The following is a 24,469-nucleotide window of genomic DNA, read 5'->3' as shown; positions in this document are numbered from 1 at the left end:
GTCTTTGATAATTTCTTTGGTTTCTGACACAGGATGTTCCAGGCTCATTTTGTGCATATCCTTCCCCAAATACGGAACTAACCATTTCTCCAAGGAACTCTGTTTTTTTTAAAAATGGGAAATAGTATTTAGAAACAGCAACCGGAGTTGCTAGTGGTTCAGTACTATTGCATTGTCATCATTTTAGGCATTTTCACTGATCAGAGATAGGAAATACGTACATATTTTTTAGAAAGAGAAAAATCATGAGTTTGTACTGATGATACCTATTGAAGTGTAAGTTTTTTTTAAAACTTGGCTACTCTGATTTTATACTTGTACGTCATTACTCTTAAATCTTGGTTCCCAACCATAGTAACAAAAGTACTTTTTGCTTGCTTCTCATTGTATATATGACAATTTCAAAACTACAGTATCAGTACTAATGACTGAACATAATTTGTTTTCTTTGTGGATCTTTTTGCCCTTAATATATATCCTGGTAGGGAGATACAACCAAAATACTATATGGCATATATATATATAAAGTTTAAAATTTTATCCTTTCATTGTTCTTTCTGGGGGGGAGTATATATTATTATATATTTAAAATTATAGTTTTTAGTTTTATATTTAATATATAAAATACATATACATATTTTGTTTTGCTCCCTTTCTTACTGTAAAGGTATATACTATAAACATTGTTTTGCATTGCTTTTTCTCTTAATGGTACAGTCTGGAGATGACTTCTTTTTTATTTTATTTATTATATTTTTTGGCTGCATTGGGTCTTCGTTACTGGGTGCGGGCTTTCTCTAGTTGCAGCAAGCGGGGGCTACTCTTGGTTGCAGTGCACGGGCTTCTCTTGTTGTGGAGCACAGGCTCTAGATGCGCGGGCTTCAGCAGTTGTGGCACATGAGCTTAGTTGCTCCGCAGCATGTGGGATCTTCCCGGACCAGGGCTCGAACTCGTGTCCCCTGTGTTGGCAGGCAGGTTCTTAACCACTGTACCACCCGGGAAGCCCTGGAGATCACTTCTTATCAGCATGCAGAGATCATCATTCCTTTAAACAGCTGCATAGTAATCTATTATGTGGGTTACCATGACTTAGCTAATTTCATACTGATTTCGTCTTCCATTTAAGTCCTAAGGAAATACTTCTTTGTGGCAAAATCCAGTGTGAGAATTTAATAGGATCAAAAAAATTTTAAATATTGAAATCTATTTCTCTCCTTAAACTTGAAATCAAGAGTTAATGACAATTTTCATGAAATGAATTTTATTCACCTAAGCACCCTGGTTTATTTTTAAACCTTAACTATTTTTGATGGAAATCCTTTAAATTTATTACAAACTTTTACACAGTTTAAACATTTTTTTGCCATAATTGGGATGTTTTCATTATTGTATTTAATTCTAATTATCTGTGCTTTTCAGTTTTTCTGTGTTTTCCCTGAATGTTAAGTACTTGTCAGTCTCATATGCCCAAGTCAGCTGTTGTGTGAAGTTTTTTTAATTAATTAGTTAATTAATTTTTCATTTATTCTATTAAAGTTTAGGTGAAGGTTTTATCTCTGCTTTTTCAGGGCCTCAGCTTACATACAGGAAAGTCAAATTTATAGAAAGCCTGGTATTAACAAGAATGGTGTTTCACTCCCTGTTTACTAGACTAAAAATTTTTTTTATATTGAAATATAGTTAATTTACAATATTTTGTTTCAGGTGTACACCAAGTGATTCAGTTATATATATTTTTTTCAGATTATATTCCATTATAGGTTATTGCAAGATATTGAATATAATTCCCTGTGCTATACAGCAAATCCTTGTTGCTTATTGACTAAAATTTTTTTAATTGAGAAAACAAAGCATCTGTGTCTTTATCATTTTGCTATTGTAATTTTTACAATATGTAGTTATGATTATTCGCTTATTAATAGTAATATTTTCTCTTGAATCAGATGTTCTGCCTTACTCAATACGGGTCCTGTTGGAAGCTGCTGTGCGAAATTGTGATGGCTTTTTAATGAAAAGGGAAGATGTTATGAACATTTTAGACTGGAAAACCAAACAAAGCAATGTTGAAGTGCCCTTTTTCCCTGCCCGTGTTCTTCTTCAAGATTTTACGTGAGTGATAGGTTTATTTTTCATGATGAATTTTCAGTGTTCGCTTTTTAAAATTCAGACTCCCTGATGGCTGTCTTGTTTTTTAATTGTGAAGATTAGTTTATAAATTTAAAAAGTTGCCTTTTCTAAACTGAAGCTATTTCTTAAAAATTAGGCACTTTTTTTGGTACCATTTATTTAAAAACTACTTGTCATGTCCACATAGCCAATAGGCTTCTCAATCTTAACATATCCAAAACTTCATTGCTCAGCCCCCCTCATGTATTCTTTCCAAGTTTTTTTCTGTCATATTGAATGGCGCTATAGTCTCCTGTTTGTTTAGAGCAAAAATCTAGGAGTTAACCCTGGTTCCTGTCCTTCGTACATAATCCAGTCTATCAGCAGGTTCTGTCAACTCTACCTTTGAAATCTACATATCCTGAATCCAAATACTTCTTACCATCTCCACCACAGTCATCCTGATTCTAGCCCCATTCTCACTTACCTGGACTATAACTATAATAATCTGTTAACTGGTATCCCTGCTTCCATACTTGGAATGTATAGTCTTGTCTTTTCACAGTAGGTGAAATGACTTGGTTAAAAGATGTTAATCAAGGTCATATCATTCCCCTATTCTCCAATTGGCTTCCATTGCACTTACAATAAAGTCTTTATCATAGCTTGAAAGATTCTACCTAATCTGTGTGTCCAGGGATTACTTATTGGAAGAATTAACCTTTAGCTGAGTTTTGAAGGAGGTGTAGGAGTTAGCTAGACAAATAAGAACATCCCCTTCACCCACCCACCTAAATCTGGTTTGTAAGCTACTGCTCTGTGTACCCTGTATATGCTGCTACTGTAGTACTTATGATACTATTCTATAATTGCTACTTTATCTTCCCTACAAATTCCTTGAGAACAGTTACTCTCCCTTATTTGGTCTTATACCATTGGTGTCTAGCACATTGAAGGCATTTGGTAAATGCTTCTTATATAGTTGGCTGGAGATATATATGTAGGTATAGATATAGATATAGATCTATAGATATAGATCCATCTATATCTATATCCATATATTTAGTGGATAACTTTGGAGACAAGAAGGCACTGGGAGTGAAGGGGCTGGAGCTGGGGAAAAGGGAGGGGTATCTTAAAATATAAGGCAAGAGAAAGAATTCCATAGGCAGTTCCCTTGAAGTTCTCTTATGCCTCTAAAAATCATCTGTTGTATTTTTGGCACATTTACCTTTGAGCCCTCAAATTCTCAGATAATATTTAATATTAATTCTCATTAAACCAGGATACATCTAACTTTGGATAACCTGTACATTATCAAACATGAATGCAACTTAAAAAGGGATACTTTTTAAATTTAAAAATGCATATTGATCATTTGAGCAAATGTAAAAGAAGAATTAGAAGTTGATCATTCTTTATTTTTTAGTGGAATACCGGCAATGGTGGATTTTGCTGCTATGAGGGAGGCAGTGAAAACTCTTGGAGGTGACCCTAAGAAAGTCCATCCTGCCTGTCCGACAGATCTCACGGTTGATCATTCTTTACAAATTGACTTCAACAAATGGTACTTTAATACACATATTTATAAAGACAGCCACGCACGTTGACTGGCAGCCAGTCCACTGGGAGTGTGTGGTATAGAAGAAAGGGAATAGAGATAATTTGTGCCAGAGTAAAGTTTGCTACAGTTAGTATTGACTAATATACAAAAAAAAACTGATGAAAACTTTATGTATTGGTGGATTTTCTTTTTAACTGAATCTAAATTTAAACTGATTTTCATGTTTGTATATTTCTGCTGCCATTTTATATAGATATGTGTAAGCCTGGAACCTGCTTTTTGGAGTGAATATCTGAATTAAGCCTTCATTTCCTTTTTGTTTTTAAACTTCCAGAGAGAATTTAAAGATGTGAGCCTTTAATGTCTAAATTGGTGGTTGAAAACACTGAGCTTACTACAGCTGTATTTTCCTTCCACTGAAATAAATTTCTTATATTTAAAAGGTCATTTTGACCAAAGTCAAACTAGAGAAGACATGATTCTATTTTCATGTACCAGCTTTCTTTTTACATTCCCTGGAGTAATGGAAAAGGCTACAATTTATTAAAACCTGTGAGAGCCTTTGCCCTCTAGATTAAACGATGGCTCTGAACTTCTTTTAAGTTGTTAGATGGGGAAAAAAATCGATTTTGCTACTTGCCAAAAGTTACTATATGAAAATGATTTTAGTGGCACAATTTTTTTTTAATCTCCATAAATTTAAATAAATCAACTTTTTTTTTTTTTGGTAATCTGAGATTTGCTTTTGAAACCTGAAATAAATGATATATTAACCTTTGAATAACATTCAGTTGTTACTTCCAGATAGCATTGCTGTTGTGTGCTTTTTGAAGAGCTAAATTTCTGTAACTTTTAAATGGTTTTATTTTGTTTCCTTTTGGAACGATAGTGCAATACAGAATGCTCCAAATCCTGGAGGTGGTGACTTACAGAAAGCAGGAAAGCTTTCTCCACTTAGAGTGCAGCCTAAGAAGCTTCCCTGCAGAGGCCAGACTACCTGCCGAGGATCGTGTGATTCTGGAGAACTAGGCCGAAACTCAGGAAGATTTTCTTCGCAGATCGAAAATACACCCATTCTATGTCCTTTTCATTTGCAACCAGTGCCTGAGTATGAGATGTTTTTAAAAATATTTATTAGTACCAGATTATTTTTCAGTTAAGGAAATCATGTTTATTCTCCTTCCCCTCCTGATTCCTATTACATTGCCTTCATATTTACTGTGCTTCCTATTGTACTGAACGAAGCAAAGTTAATGAAAATGGTAGTCTCTAAATACCATGATTTATTTCTGTTCCTTTGAAGAAAACTTTTCTTAAGAATTTTCTATAAATATATTTAATTTTTGTAACTAATGTAGACAGAAAATTACCTTGAACAGTAAATTTTTTATTTTAGTGAATTTATACCATTCACATGCTCATTATTCATTCAGATTTCTTTTATGAAATCTATTTATTTTTAGCTTTATTTTCCTATTAGGAGATTTCTTATTCTTTCTTATTGCATTGAGACCTCTATGTTAAGAATATTATCATTATCATGTTATAAACTTAATGAGCCCTTTTAGATAAGCAATTTCCTATATAGTACCATGGAAAGTAGTAAACCTGCCTGGAAAAGAATCCCGTTCTTAAGAGTTGGTTAAATTTCCTAATAGGTAATTTTTCAAAATAAAAAAAAGAGTTCTATAATTTGAATTTTTATATGCTATAAAGTTTCCAAAGTCTTAGTCTTATTTTAAGAGAGTTGTGTTGTTTATCCCATTGTTTACTAGACTGTCAGGTTTTTTAAAGACGAGTTGAAAATGACTTACACTTTTTCAAATTGAAAAAAAATTAACACATTTAAGATTTAGGCTAGCTAAGAGTAATATCAACACATATTTCATCATAAGTACCAAATAGTATATTAGTTCATTTGTCCCTAAATTGGATCTTTCAAATTCTGGGTACTTCTAAATTTTGTGCTCAATGTAGCTGTAAAGCCTCAGGTTATAAGTGAACTCAGGTGCTCTTCCTTTCTAAGAATTCAGTATAATCTGTGGGTCCTTTGCCATCAAATCATGGCAGTTCTACATTTATGTAAGTACTCCTTATTCCCTACCTGGCGGTCCTGATGGTTAGGGACATGTTGAATTTTGAGATTAATTTCTCTTCTTATTTAGAAATTAATTTCCTGAAAAGGAAGATATATTGATTCAAAAAATCATTGATTTTCTTGGGTATCTTTTTATAACTGGTATGAAGTGCTAAGATGGTATGTTTTTATTTCTAAAAATCCAATCTGGTGTAACATTTCCCCTCAATTTTGACTCTAAATTACGAAGTATTAAGATCAGATATGTTATAGTCCCTGGTTGTATGAAAATAGTAACTCTTTCATGTGCTTTAATGCATCAGTGAAGTATTAATTATAGACTCAAACAAGAAATTGAGGGATAGAGAATTGAGAGCATACATTTGGCACTTGAAATCACTGCCTGATTTGAAGTCAGGTTATGAGCTAATAAATGTTTGTGTAGTACTTTGTAGCTATATATACTATGAAAAGGTAAGATAATTGGAGTGGCTCTAGAAAGCTATGTTCCCTGAGGTCCTAAGAAAAATCTCATTAAGATGTGCTATGGCTTCAAATGATCAATCAGCAATGAATTATTAATCTTTGTTTTTTTGAAAAAAGTTGACACACAACTATAATTATCTGGACCCTGGAGGACATGTATAATTTAAGTTATATTGATATTCTAGTCAACACTTAAATCACCAGCTGGCAAGTGAAATAAACAACTTAAAGCTGTTAGAAATAATTTTTTTTTAAATATCCATTAGATAAAAATAGCTTCCTAAAAATGGCACTATGTTTACTGCTTGGCAGTGAATTGTTTTTATCTCTTAGTTTACATAATTCATGTAAAATAGATTTATAATCCATTTAAAGTAAAATGCTACTTTATATAAAATAGAACCTTCCATTTTGGGTGAGATGAATTTAAAATTTTTACCAAAAGCTCTTTTTAAACTATAAAGTGATATTGAGTTGTTTGTCATTGCTACATTGTGATAATCAACAAGTATCTCCTAGTTTAACTGGTACTAGAGTTAAGTGGGTGGAGATGTACATGCTTATTTTTCATTAAGCTATAACCCTTCTTTTTCCTTGCAGTGGAAAATCCAACAAAGGTTACCATGCTACTTTTAATATTTTAGCCAAATCTCACAGTGTTACATGTTAAGTACAGTTTGGGACACTGGTGTGGACCATGGCTTAAATAATAAGTCCTTGCAGTAGCTTTCTAGTGTTACTTAAAGCAGAGCTTCCTTGTTGAAAAGAAAATAACTGATTCTGAGAAGTCTAGTAAACTGCTATTCCCAGAATTTTTAAAATATGTAGATTTAGAAACAAGGCAAGTCTTTTCTGTAATACATATATTTAATGCCAGTTCTTCTTCTTTTTAGACCTGAAACAGTATTAAAAAATCAAGAAGTAGAATTTGGCAGAAATCGAGAGAGGCTTCAATTTTTCAAGGTATAAATGACTGGGGGGAAATTTTTTAATAGGAGTTTATGAAATATTGAAAGGTTTGATTCTTATATCTTTAGAAGTTTTTAAACACTAGCAGTAGAACCCTTTTTACTTTTTTCCTTCAAATAAAATCTTAATCAGAAACGCTAGTGTATAACAAAATATTAAAAACAGTGGCTCTAATTCAAGTGAGCTTGGAGGGTCTTCTACTTGGGCCTACCCCTTTTCCCATCCCTGAGAATCCTTGGAATGTAGTTGAAAGCTACTGTTTATCTGGACTATTGGAACATTTTTCTTTGACTTAATTTTGTTTTAATCTGCAAAATGAATATATTTAGGTTTAGTATCTGTGTATTTGTTTTTATGTACTGTAAACTTTGACCATGATGAACATTGGTAAAATATTTTTAGTGTCAGTATTTATTTATATGTTGATTATGAGGCAAATTCAGATATATGCTAACAGTTGGATTTCTTAAATTTAAATAAAATACAGTGGAGTTCAAGAGTTTTTAAGAATGTGGCTGTAATCCCTCCTGGAACTGGAATGGCTCATCAAGTAAACTTAGAGTATTTGTCGAGAGTGGTTTTTGAAGAAAAGGACCTCCTCTTTCCGGACAGTGTCATTGGCACAGATTCTCATATAACCATGGTGAATGGTTTGGGGATTCTGGGGTGGGGTAAGTAAATGACTATATTTAATTCTTTGGGGGAGAGGATGTCAGGAAATCTATAAAAGAACATAAATAGCAGGGTCTTTATAGCCTCTTTGAGGCTGTTTTTTCACGTATAACAGCAGGAGCAAAAGTAAATCTTAATTCAAGTGTTTGTGGACAGTGTGGTATAAGAGAGAATTTATGAAAAGAAATGTGGACCATGCCCAGCACAGCACTACCATTTGTGGAGTGGTTAGTGATGATGATGATGATGTCTGTGAAGGTGATGTGCTTACTCCCTTATTTAAAGTCCTTCAGTGGCTTCTCCTAGCGTTCTTTGTAAATCCAGATTTCTTCATGTTTTTTTTGTGTGTGTGGTACGCGGGCCTCTGACTGTTGTGGCCTCTCCCGTTGCGGAGCACAGGCTCCGGACACGCAGGCTTGGCGGCCATGGCTCACGGGCCCAGCCACTCCGCGGCATGTGGGATCCTCATGCCGCGGACCGGGGCACAAACCCGTGTCCCCTGCATCAGCAGGTGGACTCTCAACCACTGCACCACCAGGGAAGCCCCCTCTTCATGTTTTTTATAGGGCCCATCACAACCTGTTGCCTCTTTAGCCATTTACCCAAACACATCTTTTATTTACCCGAGTGGGTTGTGCTATTGCACCTCACGGCTTGCATCAGCTATTCCGTCTGGCAGAGTGCATGTACTCTTTTATAGGGTGCTATAATTGTTGGCTTTTTGTCTTTATCATTAGACTGAGCTTCTTGAGGTTGACAGGGGCTGGGTTCTATTCATACTGTATCTTGAGCATAGCATAGTATCTAGCATAATAGATACTAAATGTTTTCTGAATTTAAAATAAAGGTAAAAATCAGTTTTTTCCAACCATATGAGTGGAGTCATTCTTTTCAGGAGACTTGAGTTCCATATCTACAGTAATAGCATTATAGTAATTCTGTGCAAGGTACTGTGTAAGACAAGCTCGTGAAACACCTAGAGATTTAGATGTTACAAAGATAAATTATCTTTAAATGTGCTATACTCATATACCTGTCTTTATTACATTAGGGGTTGGAGGTATTGAAACAGAAGCAGTCATGCTTGGTCTGCCAGCTTCTCTTACTTTACCAGAGGTGGTTGGATGTGAATTAACTGGCTCATCGAATCCTTTTGTTACATCCATAGATGTTGTTCTTGGCATTACAAAGGTAAGTTAAAATTTTGCTAGCTGTATAACTTAGTGGACATGATTTTTTTTGTAAGTAGAAGAGCCCCATAAGAGCAGGGATTTGGGTTCATCAGCTCATCCTCAGCACTGTGATGTTATTAGCTATGTCATCATAGTTATCATCATAGTAATAATAGCAAATTTTAACCCTTTATACTAGTAAGTACAAAACAGTTTGTTGTGTCATTGTTCTCTTGACATGTTAACTCATTTATTCCTCATTACAAGCCTATGAGATTGTTACTTTTGCCATCCTTATTTTAATTCTGTGAAAACTGAGACACAGTAAGGTTTAATGACTTAACCAGAGGGTCATAGGGCTGAATGGTCAGTGTAGAACAAGGTTTCCCACCCAGGCAGTCAGGTTCTTAAGTCCATGCTCTTAACCATTATGCCTTATTGCCTCAGTGAATGTTTGTTGCCTTCGTGAATTTAAAAAAAAAAAAAAAAAAGTCATATTTAGGAAATGTCTAATTGCATCTCCTTTAATTTGACAAATTTGAATCATTTGTCCCCTGAAAACTATTACTGTATTAGTACTTTAAAAAATATAGGCTGTAAAAATGTGGTAGTGTCAAATTTTTCTATTGGCTATTTTAACATTTAAAAAAAAAGTCACTCTGCTGTACACCTGAAACTAACACAACATTGTAAATCCACTATACTTCAATTAAAAATAAAAAGAAATGATAAAAGTATTATATAGAAATTTTTTCTCTGAATTTTTAAAATATTAGCTGCATGCGTTTAATATATGTACTGTAGGGTTTCCTAAAGACAATAATTTGTAACTCTCCATCCTAAATTTCTAGTTTTCACTAACTTTATTGTAATGATTAAGTCCCATTTCGTTAAATGAATGAACCTGGGAAATGTTCCACAAATAATTCCAATTTGGATCCCAGCGTCTCAGCATTTTCTGTTAGGTTACTGGTCTGAAGGCTTTCAGAATACTCCGCAGGGAAAGTAAATGGTATTGCCTCCCTCTCACCATTTAGTATTGATCCCTCTTCCCTAATTAGAAAAAAATTGACATCTTGCAGAAATGATTGATTCAGTGTGTGGTACCAAAAGATCAAGAAGTTAAATAGAGAATTGAAGGATTATTCCTACAGGAAAAGGGATAGCCCATTATAATTTTAGAAAAATCAATTCTTTTCCTTCACACATCCTGAAAATTAATGGTGCTTTTTAGATTCCTCCAGCTATATTTTTTCTTAACAATGTTCTACGTATACTGTTGACATTTTGGCTTATTGATGCAAAAATTAAATTTATTATGTAGGTGTACCTTTTTTATTATTTTGTCCCATATTTGAGGTCCTGTTCTATTCATGATCTTTGTAGGATTAATCATATATTGTTTTTCAAAATGTATATTGTGGTACCTCATTAATTTGGGGAAAGCAGCATTTGGCTTGCCGTATCTAATCTATATGGCTCTTATCCTCAAAAATAAAACAGTGAAAATTAGGAAACATCTCTCTTTTAGGGTTGAGTTTCTGCATCTATAAAACGTTTGGATTAAGTGATCCTTAGCACTTATAAAATGTTAGAGCTTAATGTTATTCATAGGTTGAATGTTGTTTCATACATCGTCACTGTGCTGAGCAGTCCCTCTATACCATTCTGACACCATTTTAAAATTGAGAGAAGGTGGGTAGCTGTTTTGGTTACTTAAAAATGAGTAATAAGAAAAATGATTTTAGAAGGAATTAAGTTTGAGGCCACATGTTAAATCCTATCAAAATGAAATTTACCTAGGGGGACTTCCCTGGTGGTCCAATGGTTAAGGCTTCGCCTTCTAGTGCAGGGGGTGCGGGTTCGATCCCTGGTCAGGGAGTTAAGATCCCACGTGCATCGTGGCCAAAAAACCCAAAAACAAAACAGAAGCCGTATTGTAACAAATTCAATAAAGATTTTAAAAATGGTCCCCATCAAAAACAAAATATCTTTGAAAAAAAGAAATTTACCTATAATTAGTGATGCTGTAAGTATTTGGATCAGTAGTTGGAATTCGAAGAATTTTTATAGCAGTATATAATTTTTTGAATTTAAATACACAGTTTCATCAGTATATTAGTATTTCACTAAATCTAAGATGCCATCATTGGTTAGAAGCACCACTGTTTTATGTGCTGCTAAGAAAGAAAGAAGACTGCCAGCTAACAGACACACCATAGAGTCTAAGGTATATGCTGATTTCAGAGACATTAAAATGGGAATCTTAGCCATTTTGAACTTTCAAGCCCTTTTTTACCCTAATAGTAACATTTGACCACTCTTCTATTGACTGTTTACCTTAAAATACCTGGAAAACCAGAATGAGTTGATGTTTCATAAAAATAACAGAGGACCTCTTTCACTGTCAGTAGTAATGGATTAAAAATTAGATTTTATAGTTTTCAGAAAATCCATGCTAATTTTGTGTGTGTTTCTATGTACCTCTTTATATAGCACCTCAGACAAGTAGGAGTGGCTGGAAAATTTGTTGAGTTTTTTGGAAGTGGAGTTTCACAGTTATCTATAGTAGATCGAACTACAATAGCAAACATGTGTCCAGAATATGGTGCTATCCTCAGCTTTTTCCCTGTTGACAATGTGACATTAAAACATTTAGAACATACAGGTAAGAACGTATAAGATCACTAGGATAAATGTGTTACATTTCCAATGTGTCTATCTGAAATATTGTATAATAAATTACTACCTTGTACATGTTATTTAATGTTCATGAAATTGTCTTATTTTAAAACAGCAGCTTTGAAATAAACTGCATCAGATGTGTTTAAAGAGTGTTGTGTCCTCAAACCCTAGTCCACTGTAACCCGTTTACAGCAGTTTAGAGGAGTTATTCAAACTACTGATCTTTGCCTCACGTTTTCCCAATAATTAATAACGGATACCTCCACCCTGTTAGTGATCAGAGGTTGCAGTTTAATGGAAGTCAGGCTTGCGCACATTTACAGCTGTTCTCTTCTACATCCAGGAAGAGAGGAGCCAAGAGACAGAGTTTGGGAACCAGTGCTCTATCTAAAGAATAAGCACATAATTTTGTGAAGCAGCATAGGGTTACAGGTTCCAAATTCTTATTGTAGCCTGATTAACTAGGAACTTCGACCACTCTTCTGTTGACTAATATAGAAAATACTTGCAAAACCAGAATGTGTTGGTTTTGTAAGAGCCCTATTCTTTAAAAAGCAGGGTCTCTTTATTTGATCCACTTCTTTTTTTAAGAGATCATTACTGAACTACTAATCTCATCATAAGTATATTGGGGAGATATATCCTAGTATTCTTCAGTTTGGGGGCAGATTATGATAAGTCAAATGGCAAAATGGATGACTGGTCCCTTGGAACCTTGGAAGGAATGGTCCTCATAGAATACAGAGTTTTCTCTAAACTGGATTTTGGGTGGCAGAATGTTCAAGAGAGAAATGCCTTATTCCTTACATATTGATATTAATTAATGTCATAATGATCTGTCACTGTGTAACAAATTGTCCTAAAACTTAGTGGCTTAAAACAGCAATAATCATTTATTGCTGCATAGTTTCAGTGGGTCAGTAATTCATACAGGTACAGATTGTCTCTGCTTCATGATGTCTGGAGCCTCAACTGCAAGACTTAAAAGCTAGGGCCAGGAATCCTGAAGGTTTGTTCACTTGAATGTCTGGCAGTGAATGCTGGGCGTCAGCTGGGAACTCAGCTGGGACTGTCAGCCAGAACACCTATTTATGGTTTCTGAATATATAATCTGGGCTTTCTTACATGGTGGCTTTTCAAGGGTTGGTAACCTGAGAGAGCAGGGGTGTAGGGGGTTGGGGAGAGAGAAGGTACATGCCAGTTAGCCAGCTAGCCGGCTAGAAATTACATTGCTTAGGTTTAAGGGGAATGAACGTAGATTCTACCTCTTGATGGATGAATGTCAATGTCACATTGTAAGAGAACATGTAACTTGGGATAGATATTGTTGTGGCAATCATTGGCAAATATAATCTGCCACAGTTACTTACTTCTCATCAAGCTTACAGATAACTACCAGAGTGTTTAATTGGAAACTTTATTGTTAACATCTAAGTTCTTTTAATTTCTGGAAGATCTTCTTAAATCTCTATCCTGCTCTGTAAAACTATTCTTAACTTTTATTTACTTTATTCTTTCATTTTGACTATTATATTAATGTTGCTTATTGTTTAGGGAAAGTAATGAATTTCACCTTTCATGGTGGCTAGTGATTTATTATGTTGAATTTTGTTATTGGCTTTTCTCTTGGAAACAATATTTTTGTGAGTTTTATATAACTGGCTCAGTATTTCTGATCTTGTCTGTGATTGAGTAACTTTTAAAAGGGGGGGTTCTGGTATGTATTTTATAAAGTGTTTTCATGAAGGGTAAAATTTTTACTATTGAGAATAATATCAATTTGTAAAGAAATCTTTTCTGAGTGCTTAGTAATAAGTAATATTTGTTTCTTGCTCATCACTGAAATTCGGCATCGTTACCCCCAAAGATTTAAAAATTTCTGAAAGGATTTTTATTGTTGTTAATCATCTTTTTAGGTTTTGACAAAGCCAAACTCAAGTCAATGGAAACATACCTTAAAGCTGTGAAATTGTTTCGAAATGACCAGGATAACTCAAGAGAACCTGAGTATTCCCAGGTATATACACAGTAACCCACCTAATAGTAGTTAAGACTGTAAATTCTGGAGCCTGACCACCTGGGTTTGAATCCCACCTCTAAGACTTACCAGCTATACAACCTGGGCACTTTTTTAACCTTTTTGCCTGTTTCCTCATCTCTGAAATATGAAGATAATATCTACCTCATAGGATTCTTAAGAGGTTAAGTACAAATTCATTATGACAGTTGCAAGCACATAGTAAGTCCTCAATAAATGATAGCTGTTATTATTTAAGAAGTTAATGTTATTTGTGACCCAACTCTGATTTTATTCATTAATTTTACATAAATTTATATTACAGTAAATTTTGTGACATTTTTATCAAGTCTCGATTTTTAGTACTTAAAATATAAAATTGACTCAATTTATCAGTCTGATTTTTTTCTATTTTAGGATAAGAATACTATAATCTACTCCCCAAATATCAATTTTGATGATGTTTGCACCTGGTTAATATCTATACTTTGTAAAAAAATCCACCATTATGAAGGGGATATACAGTTATGTGATCTTAAATGTTAAAGATATTTTTACAGTCTAAGTAAATATTTCTTTCTTTTGGAAATTTATATTGAAGTAGGTAGAATTCACTTTCAGGAAAGTTGTAATAAAATTCACTTTCTAGAAGTGTGTCAGGGATCTAAATCAACTTGGTGTTATCATTGGTATGGTTAACTGTTAAGCTCTTTTTCTTGAGAAATCCATTTTCTCACCCAGCTTTATTTTTCCTCACAGCTTGTATCCCTGCCTGATACCTGTCAATTTGTATAATTATTTGCCTGTCTTTCCCTCACTAGAAAGAATACAAGTAGGCTCCATGAGGACAGGAACTTCACCTGCTTTGTTTGGCACTCTGTCCCAAGCTCCTAGAAGAGTGCGTGGCACATAGTGGATGTTCAGTAACATGTTAGGTGAATAAGTGAATACATATAGTATATTGAGTGCCATATAGAACCCATAGGAATTGAATTTGTGTGACGTTCTGGGCAAATCTTATAACTTCTCTGATTATTTTCTGGTCCCTTTCAGCACCATTTATCAAATCTAGTGCTCTGTCAACATTTTTTTTAAAAAAGGGAAAGAATAAGAACAATTAAATGGAAACATTTTGGTGGTATAATGAAATGGAATAAATGTGCCTATTAAAAACCTGACCAGATAGATAAGAAATAAAACTAAAATTCACCAGGATGTTGATTTCAAGAGAAACTAATACATACACAGACCAGGATCACCTGGATCCATGAAATAAAAGTGTAGGAAGAGCAGGTGTTGCAGTTGTGCTCAACCAGAATAAACAGGGCTGTTAAATAATGATGAAAGCCACAGTGAAAAAAATTTGTTTGAATTGATTATACACAAATAAAATGTACATAGGGAAATGGTAGAAATACCAGAAGAAATTAATAGGAACCTAGCTGGGAGGTGGAATTTTTATAAAATATGATTTTTTTAAAACCAAGGAATAAAAGCATGGTCTGCAGGGGCCTGGCTAGCTAAACTAGAACCAGGAGTAGAAAAACCCTTTCTGCTGCGTCCCCTAAGCACCCTCTATTGACCAGACTTAACATCGTACAAGCTTAGAAAGGAGAAATGTTTACTAAGCCCACCTCTGTTATCACAGAGCAGGCAAAGAAGGATGAATTTGGAGCTCAGAAGCAATAAACTTAGCTGGCGCAGGCATCTACTTTATCATCAGGCATGTGTGAAGACAGTGTTATCTTTGTGGGAAAAAACCATTTGGGGGGAAAAAATTTTATATAGACTGTATGGTTGGTGTTGTGCTAGTCTGCATACTGGTTTGCTAGTCTTTTAGCAAATTTTTATATATTATGTTTCATAAATTAAATGGAGTTGTTTTAAAATATTTCTTGGGAGTGTATATCACCATTAAAACAAATTGCATTAAAACAAATGTGAGCATATTCATTCTGCATCAGAAAGTAGTACTCATGTTGGAATCTGTACTTAGGAATTCTAATTACTTTTCTCCCTCTTTTCTCTCATTTCCTAGGTGATCCAGATTAATCTGAATTCAATAGTTCCATCTGTCAGTGGTCCAAAAAGACCTCAAGATAGAGTTGCTTTGACAGATATGAAAAGTGATTTCCAAGCTTGCTTAAATGAAAAGGTAGATTACCTTATTTGTCAATACACTTTGTGCTAAGTAAGTAGTGAAGAACTAGCAGGATGGCCCATGAACTCAATCAACTGCTGTATTTTTATGTTATTGGCACACACCAGCAGCCCCCTCCTTTGCCTCTGTCCAAAGTGCAAGTCAGACATTTCATGAGCTTGTTCCCAGATCCACTGTGAGGACCAGAGGTTGATTGGGTATATTTAAATAAAAATTTAAAGTTAAAAATAGAGTTTCTCGGTCATGATAGCCTCATTTCAAGTTGAATAGGTACATGTGGCTGTGGCTTTTGTATTGGACCGCATAACTATTGAATATTTACATCATCACAGAAAGTTCTGTTGGGCAGCACTGCTCTAGACTTTTGTGATTTCCCAGACTAGGACAAAACCACTACACTGTTGTGATTACTCTCTTAAAGTCTGGTAAATTAACTAAATACGAAGTGACCTCTTTGACTTTCAGGGTTTGTACTTCCCGTCTTGAGAATCATGGCTTCAATCTTGTCACTTTTTCTATTCTGAGAACTAGTAGCTGGCTTTTCAGAGCCTTTCTTTTTTCTTCTTTTTTTTTTTTGAGGAAAATGTCAAACTTCTACAGGAATAAAATAGTATAATGAATTCCTGTGTCCCTCACTTGAACAATTACTAACTCATAACCCATCTTGCTTCATCTGTTCTACATACATATAGACACACAGGATCATTTTGAAGCAAATGTTCAAGGCCATTTTTAACAGAAAATGTTTGTACCATCTCTTGAGAATTACTGTTAAGTAGGAATGAATAAAGAACAGCAAAGCCAAATAAGATCTGGATCATGAGTAGTTGGCTGGACTCAGTAGATAAAAGCTTAGGAACACCACCAGACTCCTGTCATGATTATTCAAATTCATGCTTCAGCTGAATTATAACTACTGAATGACATGGAACTTCAGCATCACTCATAAATAGTCAGAACTTATCAAAAGTCAAGAGTCTGCCATATTTTCTACCAGTCTTTTTTTTTTATACATATCCGGAATATTTAGTTTATATTTATGTGCAAATTTGTATAGGTTGGATTTAAAGGCTTCCAAATTGCAGCTGAAAAGCAAAATGATATCGTCTCTATTCATTATGAAGGAAGTGAATATAAGCTGTCTCATGGATCTGTGGTCATTGCTGCCGTTATCAGTTGTACCAATAATTGCAATCCATCTGTCATGCTCGCTGCAGGTAGGTTGTGGTTTATAGCCATACATTTTCTGTTATATTCACATTCTGTTTCTTAGATTATGCATGAGTATTGATGCCTGTGTTTGATATTGAGAACCTGAGCTTTTAATTAGGTTTTAAGGAGCCTAAGTTTGATTTATGTTATTAATTTTGTTTTATTACAAAGAAGGTGAATTTTTAAAATTATAACATGTATCTATGAGCTTTAGGTTGTATCTGGTTTTTCTGTCAATTTAGAAGTATAGTTAATTAACAGATCTTTTGATCTACTAGACATTTACCATAGCAGTGTATTAGATTCAGTTGAGACACAAAGGAAGTAAAAGTAAAAAAAGTAAAAAAGACACAAGGAATATAAATGAAATCAATTGTATGTACATGGAGCAATTCATTAATCGTATAAAATCAAGTATAATAAATGTTAAATTGCTATTAGTTCATTATGATTATAGCATTTAAAATGGTTCATTTAATGATATGTGTTACATGTGTACATGATGTTATTATATATCCTTTTCCATTTGTGTGCATGATGCCATATCAGATTGTGTATTAATAATTTATAATGTAAAAGTTAGTATATCTACCACAATTTTTTATTTGTTTTAAATGAAACAAATCAGTAGAATAAAGTGAACAAAATAATGACAGTAAGTGTGTGAATTTTAGACTTTTACCCTAACCTGTATTGGAGATGACCTGTAAAATAAACCATAAACTCTTTCTTACTTCCTACTTTAATATGAGGGAAAGAGGGAGAGAAACATTGCCATAATAAATTATTGTTTATTTACTGTTGCAGGTCTTTTGGCTAAAAAAGCTGTTGAAGCTGGTCTGCATGTTAAACCTTATATAAGAACAAGTTTATCTCCAGGCAGTGGGATGGTTACACATTACCTCAGTTCAAGTGGAGTATTACCATATCTTAGTAAGCTCGGGTAAGTGATGGTTACCACTCTTTATATTGAAATTGGTATTCAGCAGTGATTGAAACTACTTGTTAGGACCTTTCATATACAAAAAGAAGATAGAAAAAAACGCTTTAGTTCTACTTGTTGCCTTGCCATTACCACAAAATCTTTGAGGCCGTTTCACTCAGCAGACATTTACTAGGCATATTCAATGAGCAGCAAGGCATTGTGTTGGCTACAAAGAAGTAGATGTGATCTCTAATTTAAAGATGGAAACACAAGACAAACAAGTAAAACCAAGTAACAGTGACAGACAGGTAAGGGATGGTACCAAGTACTGCATAATTTGCATGAGTCATGTAGATCATCAGTTTTCAGAACAGAGTAAGATATAGGTTGCATTATTAACTGAATAAATTGTCTTAATTGAGGTTTTGTGAGATTATTATATCCATTAAGCATAGGTTAAGTTGTCCCTGAACTTTGGAGAAAATAACTTATGTTGTTTATGTACTCAAAAAAATAATTGATGCTAGCTGTGTTTTCACTGTATATTTTGGAACATAGTGTCTTACGTAAATCAATTCTTTTGCAAAACTGCCAAGTTTTAGGTTTTTTTCTTTGTTTAGAAGAGCAGCTGAAAGTAATTTTGAGGATTATACCTGTAATTTTTAAGTTATATCATCTTGGAGTTTTTGTCAGGAGCTTTTCTTGGGTTTAGTTGCTTGAGAATTAAAAGATTACTCCTATCAGAGTACCCAATTACAGTGCCTCTATGGGGGCCTTTGGTCGGATTGTTGCAGCCAGGTCCTCTTGATATTTGACAGTTTAAACCCCTTTGGAGGACAGTATAATATCGATTTTTTGAACGGTCATGTTATATTCCTAGCGAGTAGTATCTGAAGAATTTTCTTGCGTAGTGTGATAAGTTTTGTGTCAGATTTAGTTAACCAAATTTAACTAGGGTGTGTCCTAAGTATCAGGGCTCTTCAGAGGTTTGCATTCAGTACAGATAGCATGGCTGAGGGTCAGACTAGATTGCTCAAAAGCTGTGAAATGAACATGTTGATGAAGGTTCCTGTGTTGTGAATATTCTCTTCAGCAATCTTACTACAGTGATGGAAATGAAAGATAAGACTTGTTCTTTCTTTACAAATGTTGTGATTTTCTGTCCAATCCATTTATTTTTTGAAATGCAGATTTGAAATAGTTGGCTATGGATGTTCAACATGTGTGGGAAATACAGCACCCTTATCAGAAGCAGTTTTAAATGCAGTAAAACAGGTAAACTGTGTGGATCAGTAAGACATCCAAATGGTTTTTCCTAACTGTATTTCACTATTATCAAAAATATATATTAATGTATTTATATTTCTGTAGTCCTTGCATCTCTTGGGAAGAGTAACCTATCAATCATAAAATGATTCTTTGAAGTCATTTTTAGAACCTTGAACTAATTCCTTAATAGTGTAGGAATTATTTTAGTTTATTTACAGTATTGATAGTTCTGTACCTAATAATTGGAAATAATGCTTTTGGTTATCATGCCCTCAGAAGTGTAATATTTGAGATTTCTTATATGTGATTATCGAAATTTGTACCATCTCTTGAATTAAATATATTCATTTGTGTTTTTTGTTTTTTCAGGGTGATTTGGTTACTTGTGGAGTTTTATCTGGAAATAAAAATTTTGAAGGTCGTCTTTGTGATTGTGTTCGTGCCAATTACCTTGCCTCTCCACCCTTAGTGGTAGCTTATGCCATAGCAGGCACAGTGAATATAGATTTCCAGACGGAGCCTTTAGGTATCTTTTCCTTTATATGTATACATATATACCTGCACACACTTTTTTCCCCAAAAGTTGTACTTTGGAAATGTTTCCTAGACTGTTCATTTATTGAATTATTTCAGAAAATCTTATCACGATGCATTATTAATTTTTGATTCATATGAAGAATGTATAATGTGCAAGTAATTCGTTCTTTGAGCTGCTTACACACCTGAAGCACTCTTGTTGAATAATATACTTGGTTTCTGTGATGTGTCTTTGAAAAGATGTGAACATTTTGAAGGAGTTACTTTTTATATTAAATTTCATATGAAAAATTTTTAACCAGGTACTGACCCTACTGGCAGGAATATTTACCTACATGATATTTGGCCTAGTCGAGAAGAAGTTCATCAGATAGAGGAAGAACATGTTGTATTATCCATGTTTAAAGCATTAAAAGAGAAGACAGAGGTAAGACTCTCATTTGTTTCTTAAAAGGTTTAATAAAGTGGCAGTGTTCCTTTATTTCATGTATCTTTCTGAATAGAATCAAAATTAAAATTACATTATCTTGAATACACAGTTTTTAGTGAGTGACATTTTGTATCTGGAATCTCTGATATCTAAGAGTATCAGAATTGATTTATTTACTCATTAGAAATGTATAGCAAACATTTATATTTGGCATTCTGAACATGGACACAGTTCATAGAAAATGCCCTTGTTGTTGTTCCCATTCAAATGGTTCAAAATTCAAAAGAAATAAGAGCAGACGTTGAAATCTCCCTGCCACCCATTCCTTAGCCATCTACTTTATCTCCTCAAAGGCAACCAGTTACGTGTTTCTTAAGCATCGTTCCAGAGATGTCTTGTGTATCTAGAAGCTAATACATATATTCACACTTTTTAAAAAGAACTTAGAATATAAATAGAGCAAAAATGATATTCACTTAACAAATATTTATTTATTTATTTATTTATTTATTATTTTATTTATTGTGTGTGTGTGTGGTACGCGGGCCTCTCACTGTTGTGGCCTCTCCGTTGCGGAGCACAGGCTCCGGACACGCAGGCTCAGCGGCCATGGCTCACGGGCCTAGCCGCTCCGTGGCATGTGGGATCTTCCCGGACCAGGGCACGAACCTGTGTCTCCTGCATCGGCAGGTGGACTCTCAACCACTGCGCCACCAGGGACGCCCAACAAATATTTATTGAGACCCTAGTATGTGCCAGGCACTCTTCTAGCTGTTTGGAATATATCAGTGAAGAAAACACAAAGTTCTCAAGGGGAGAGGCAGATAGTAAACTGTAGACAGAATAATTTGGTAAATTACACAATATGTTAAAAAGTAATGAGTGCTGTAGAAAATTACAGAACAGGGTAAAGAGAACCAATTGTGTAAAATTTGGGGAGTAGATTGCAGTTTTATATAGGATAGTTGAAAACATGGTATTTGAGCAAAGTTTTGAAGGAGGTGAACAAGTTAGTCATATATCTGAACAAAGAACAGGGCTCGGGCTTCCCTGGTGGCACAGTGGTTGAGAGTCCACCTGCCGATGCAGGGGACACGGGTTCGTGCCCTGGTCCGGGAAGATCCCACATGCCGCGGAGCCTGTGCGTCCAGAGCCTGTGCTCCGCAACGGGAGAAGCCACAACAGTGAGAGGCCCGCGTACCGCAAAAAAAAAAAGAACAGGGTTTACCAGGTAGAGGGACCAGTGTAAAGGCCTTAAGGAGGGAATTGTAATGAAGGCAGTGTGACTAGAACATAGGAAGTAAGAAGGATCATGGTAGAAAATGATGATCAGATTACATAGGGAATTTTAGGCCATTATTAAAATTTAATCTTTTACTCTGAAGTGAGATGGGGAGCCATTGGAAGGTGTGGAACAGGAGTGTCATAATCAAAAAGATTACACTGTCTTTGAATTGAAACTATATTGGGGCAAGAGGGTTGGGTAATAAGGATAGAGTCAGGGGGACCTATTGTATATAGTAGTCCAAAGTAAAAAATGGTAATAGCATGGAACATTTGGGGTAGCAGTGGAGGTGGTGAGTAATGGTGAGATTTTGAACATAGTTTGAAGGCAGGACTAATAATACAGTGATGTAGGACAAATATGTTGGAAAAAAAAAGGTTTTCTCCATGATAATATTCTTAAATATTAAAAGTATACCCCAAAACACGCTTAATGTTTTAAGTTAAGCAACATGTTTAGATCTTTCTAAATTCTTTAGCTTTTCTGGGGTTCTGTAAGGTCTTTCACATTCAGTTTGTATTGAAACTTAACTCTTAGGGCATTCCTGAAAATGTGGTGTGCTGGAATTCGATGAGCAAATTTTATCAATTCAGTCCAAAAACGTCATAATTTTATAGAATGCAGTATTTTAGCTTTCTTTCCAAATGGATGAGGCCTATTTTCTTTTTTTAATTCTAACCAACCTAAGTACTATGTTAATTTCCTCATTTTCATAAACCTCTTTTTCTGACTCCATTTTATCTCTCTTTTGGTTTATCAACCAAAACCATATTCACAGATGGGAAATAAACGGTGGAATTCTTTAGAAGTACCAGATTCAGTTTTGTTTCCATGGGATTTAAAGTCTACTTATATCAGATGTCCTTCATTTTTTGATAAGCTTGTAAGTACTTTTTTACTATTTGATACTTAAAAAATTGTTTGAAGTTCAAAAAACCTCATGAAGAGTTAAATGCCTTAAACATTTTTTACCTTTTAGACCAAAGAGCCAGTTGCACTCCAGCCTATTGAAAATGCCCATGTCTTATTATATCTGGGAGACTCTGTCACGACAGATCATATATCACCTGCTGGAAGCATTGCTAGGAGTAGTCCTGCTGCTAAGTATTTGACAAACAGAGGGTATGTGTACATGGTTATAGGCTGTTTTTGTTTTATCTTTCTCATTAATTAAGAGGCTTTTACTGGTCATGTTCCTTTATCCAGTAAATTACATGCTATCATGGGTGTCTGATTGTCTGTGTATTTGACCTAAGCAATAACTGGGATACCTGTTGTACCTGCTTTTGCTTGTAACTTTAGAAATTGAAATTACTATTTTAAATTGAGCCCTAGTCCATTAAATAAACAACTAATTGGAAACAGGAGTTTTCTTTTTCAGTGCTACTTTGTTGAAAAGTCAGATTGGTTTGACCTACCAAATAAAGCCTGATGGTTCTAACCATCTTCCAGTGTTGGACTGCACAATTTAAATGTGTGTATTTTGGGCTATAAAATGTACTTGCGTGAGGCTAGGCTTGATCTGTATCAAATCAAAAGACAATGAATTTCTGCTTCTTGAGGGTAAAATTTCACAAGAATAATAAATGTGAATGTGAAGGAGATCATTTACATAGGATATATAAATCCAAAACTAGAAAGATTTTGTTTCATTTCTGTGTGATTAATAACGTAGAGTTGCTCGGTTATCAAAGAACTGTTTTGACACCAGAGACAAAATTTTGCTAAAGGTAGAATTTGTGGTATTGCTGCCTGATTAGCTTTTTGATGCTTGAGCTATGCAAATGATAAGACTTTTCATTGAAATATCTTATAAAAATCAGTGCTACATAGCTTTGTTTGACATGTAATACTGCATAGCTCTTACTATAATCTCATTAGTGCTATTGTGAAATCTGTGTTTGAATTTATTTTCTAGTTAATTGTAGTTTGGTGGGAATTAAAACACTTTTTGGTAGAAATTGCTAATAGCAACTCCATTTGGTGTAATTTGATGAAGATAAATCAGTTTGTTTTACACACGGCTTTTGTTCATAGTGGTGAGAAATAAAATAAGTTTTATTTCTCCCAAATATTTTTTAAAAGGTGATTTCCATCTTGGTCATAATTGTGACAAAGATTCCAACCCCCTCCCAAAGAAAAAGCCACCACTTCTCTCAAATACACCATTTTTATATTTATTGTAATTGCTGATATGGATTTCTTAGCACAGTTAATACCGTAGTTTTCGTCAGTTAAAAATTTTATTTTTAAAGATACTCAAACCCCTCACCATCTCCATCCTGAAGTACAGTGTTCAAATGTACATCCTGAGATGAGATGTTTAAATTAGAAGAATATTTGTTGTCTTCACATAAAAGACCAAATTAGAGACTGATGGAAGTTGGTTGTTGATTGTTGAGATGCTTATGCTCAGTTTTCTCTTGTCCCTAAAAGATCATTTATATAGTAACAAATCCAGTAGCAATGAATACCCATAGCACACAGATAATGGTGTCTAAATACCAATTCTTAGGACAAGCAACCAATTCATCTTAGGGAAATGGTTGATTCCAGGTTTGGCCCTGGAAAATATACAAGGTGATTCTAGATGTCTTATACCAAAAGCAAAGGAGCTATAGAGACTACCAAAGAGTGTCTTAATTCCCACCAAACTACAATTAACTTCCAGGCTTTCTGTCAAAAGGTCTCAGGAGCCCACTTGAATCTGTCACTGCTCAAAGATGGGACATGTTGAGCGTCAATAAAGAATATAACTGGAATGGGTTGAAACATAATATGTTTAAATCCATGAGTTCATAATAATACTAAAAGAGAAAAATTAAAAACTCCAAGTTACCTTTGGAAGAAGATGGGAAACCATCTCATTATTTAACAATAAAGTCTTTTCTGTATGGAATGT

General features: G+C 34.4%; 1 protein-coding gene across 1 annotated transcript in view; it reads left to right on the top strand.

Annotated features, from left to right (window-relative positions):
* The window catches only part of IREB2 (iron responsive element binding protein 2), a 47,160-nt gene that overhangs the window by 17,249 nt on the left and 5,442 nt on the right, over positions 1-24,469 (top strand). The window contains exons 3-18 of the mRNA XM_065900192.1: positions 1,944-2,109; positions 3,536-3,673; positions 4,560-4,778; positions 7,127-7,196; positions 7,690-7,873; positions 8,926-9,065; positions 11,543-11,714; positions 13,648-13,748; positions 15,787-15,903; positions 16,967-17,126; positions 17,929-18,064; positions 19,237-19,321; positions 19,685-19,841; positions 20,155-20,279; positions 22,346-22,450; positions 22,547-22,689. Coding sequence (XP_065756264.1) covers positions 1,944-2,109; positions 3,536-3,673; positions 4,560-4,778; positions 7,127-7,196; positions 7,690-7,873; positions 8,926-9,065; positions 11,543-11,714; positions 13,648-13,748; positions 15,787-15,903; positions 16,967-17,126; positions 17,929-18,064; positions 19,237-19,321; positions 19,685-19,841; positions 20,155-20,279; positions 22,346-22,450; positions 22,547-22,689 — 2,218 coding nt within the window. The remainder of the gene's footprint in view (positions 1-1,943; positions 2,110-3,535; positions 3,674-4,559; positions 4,779-7,126; positions 7,197-7,689; positions 7,874-8,925; positions 9,066-11,542; positions 11,715-13,647; positions 13,749-15,786; positions 15,904-16,966; positions 17,127-17,928; positions 18,065-19,236; positions 19,322-19,684; positions 19,842-20,154; positions 20,280-22,345; positions 22,451-22,546; positions 22,690-24,469) is intronic.

This window comes from Phocoena phocoena, chromosome 2, assembly GCF_963924675.1.
Source record: "Phocoena phocoena chromosome 2, mPhoPho1.1, whole genome shotgun sequence".
NCBI classification, from domain to species: domain Eukaryota; kingdom Metazoa; phylum Chordata; class Mammalia; order Artiodactyla; family Phocoenidae; genus Phocoena; species Phocoena phocoena.
Note: the sequence above shows the minus strand (reverse complement) of the source record. Positions and strands in the feature narration are given on the sequence as shown.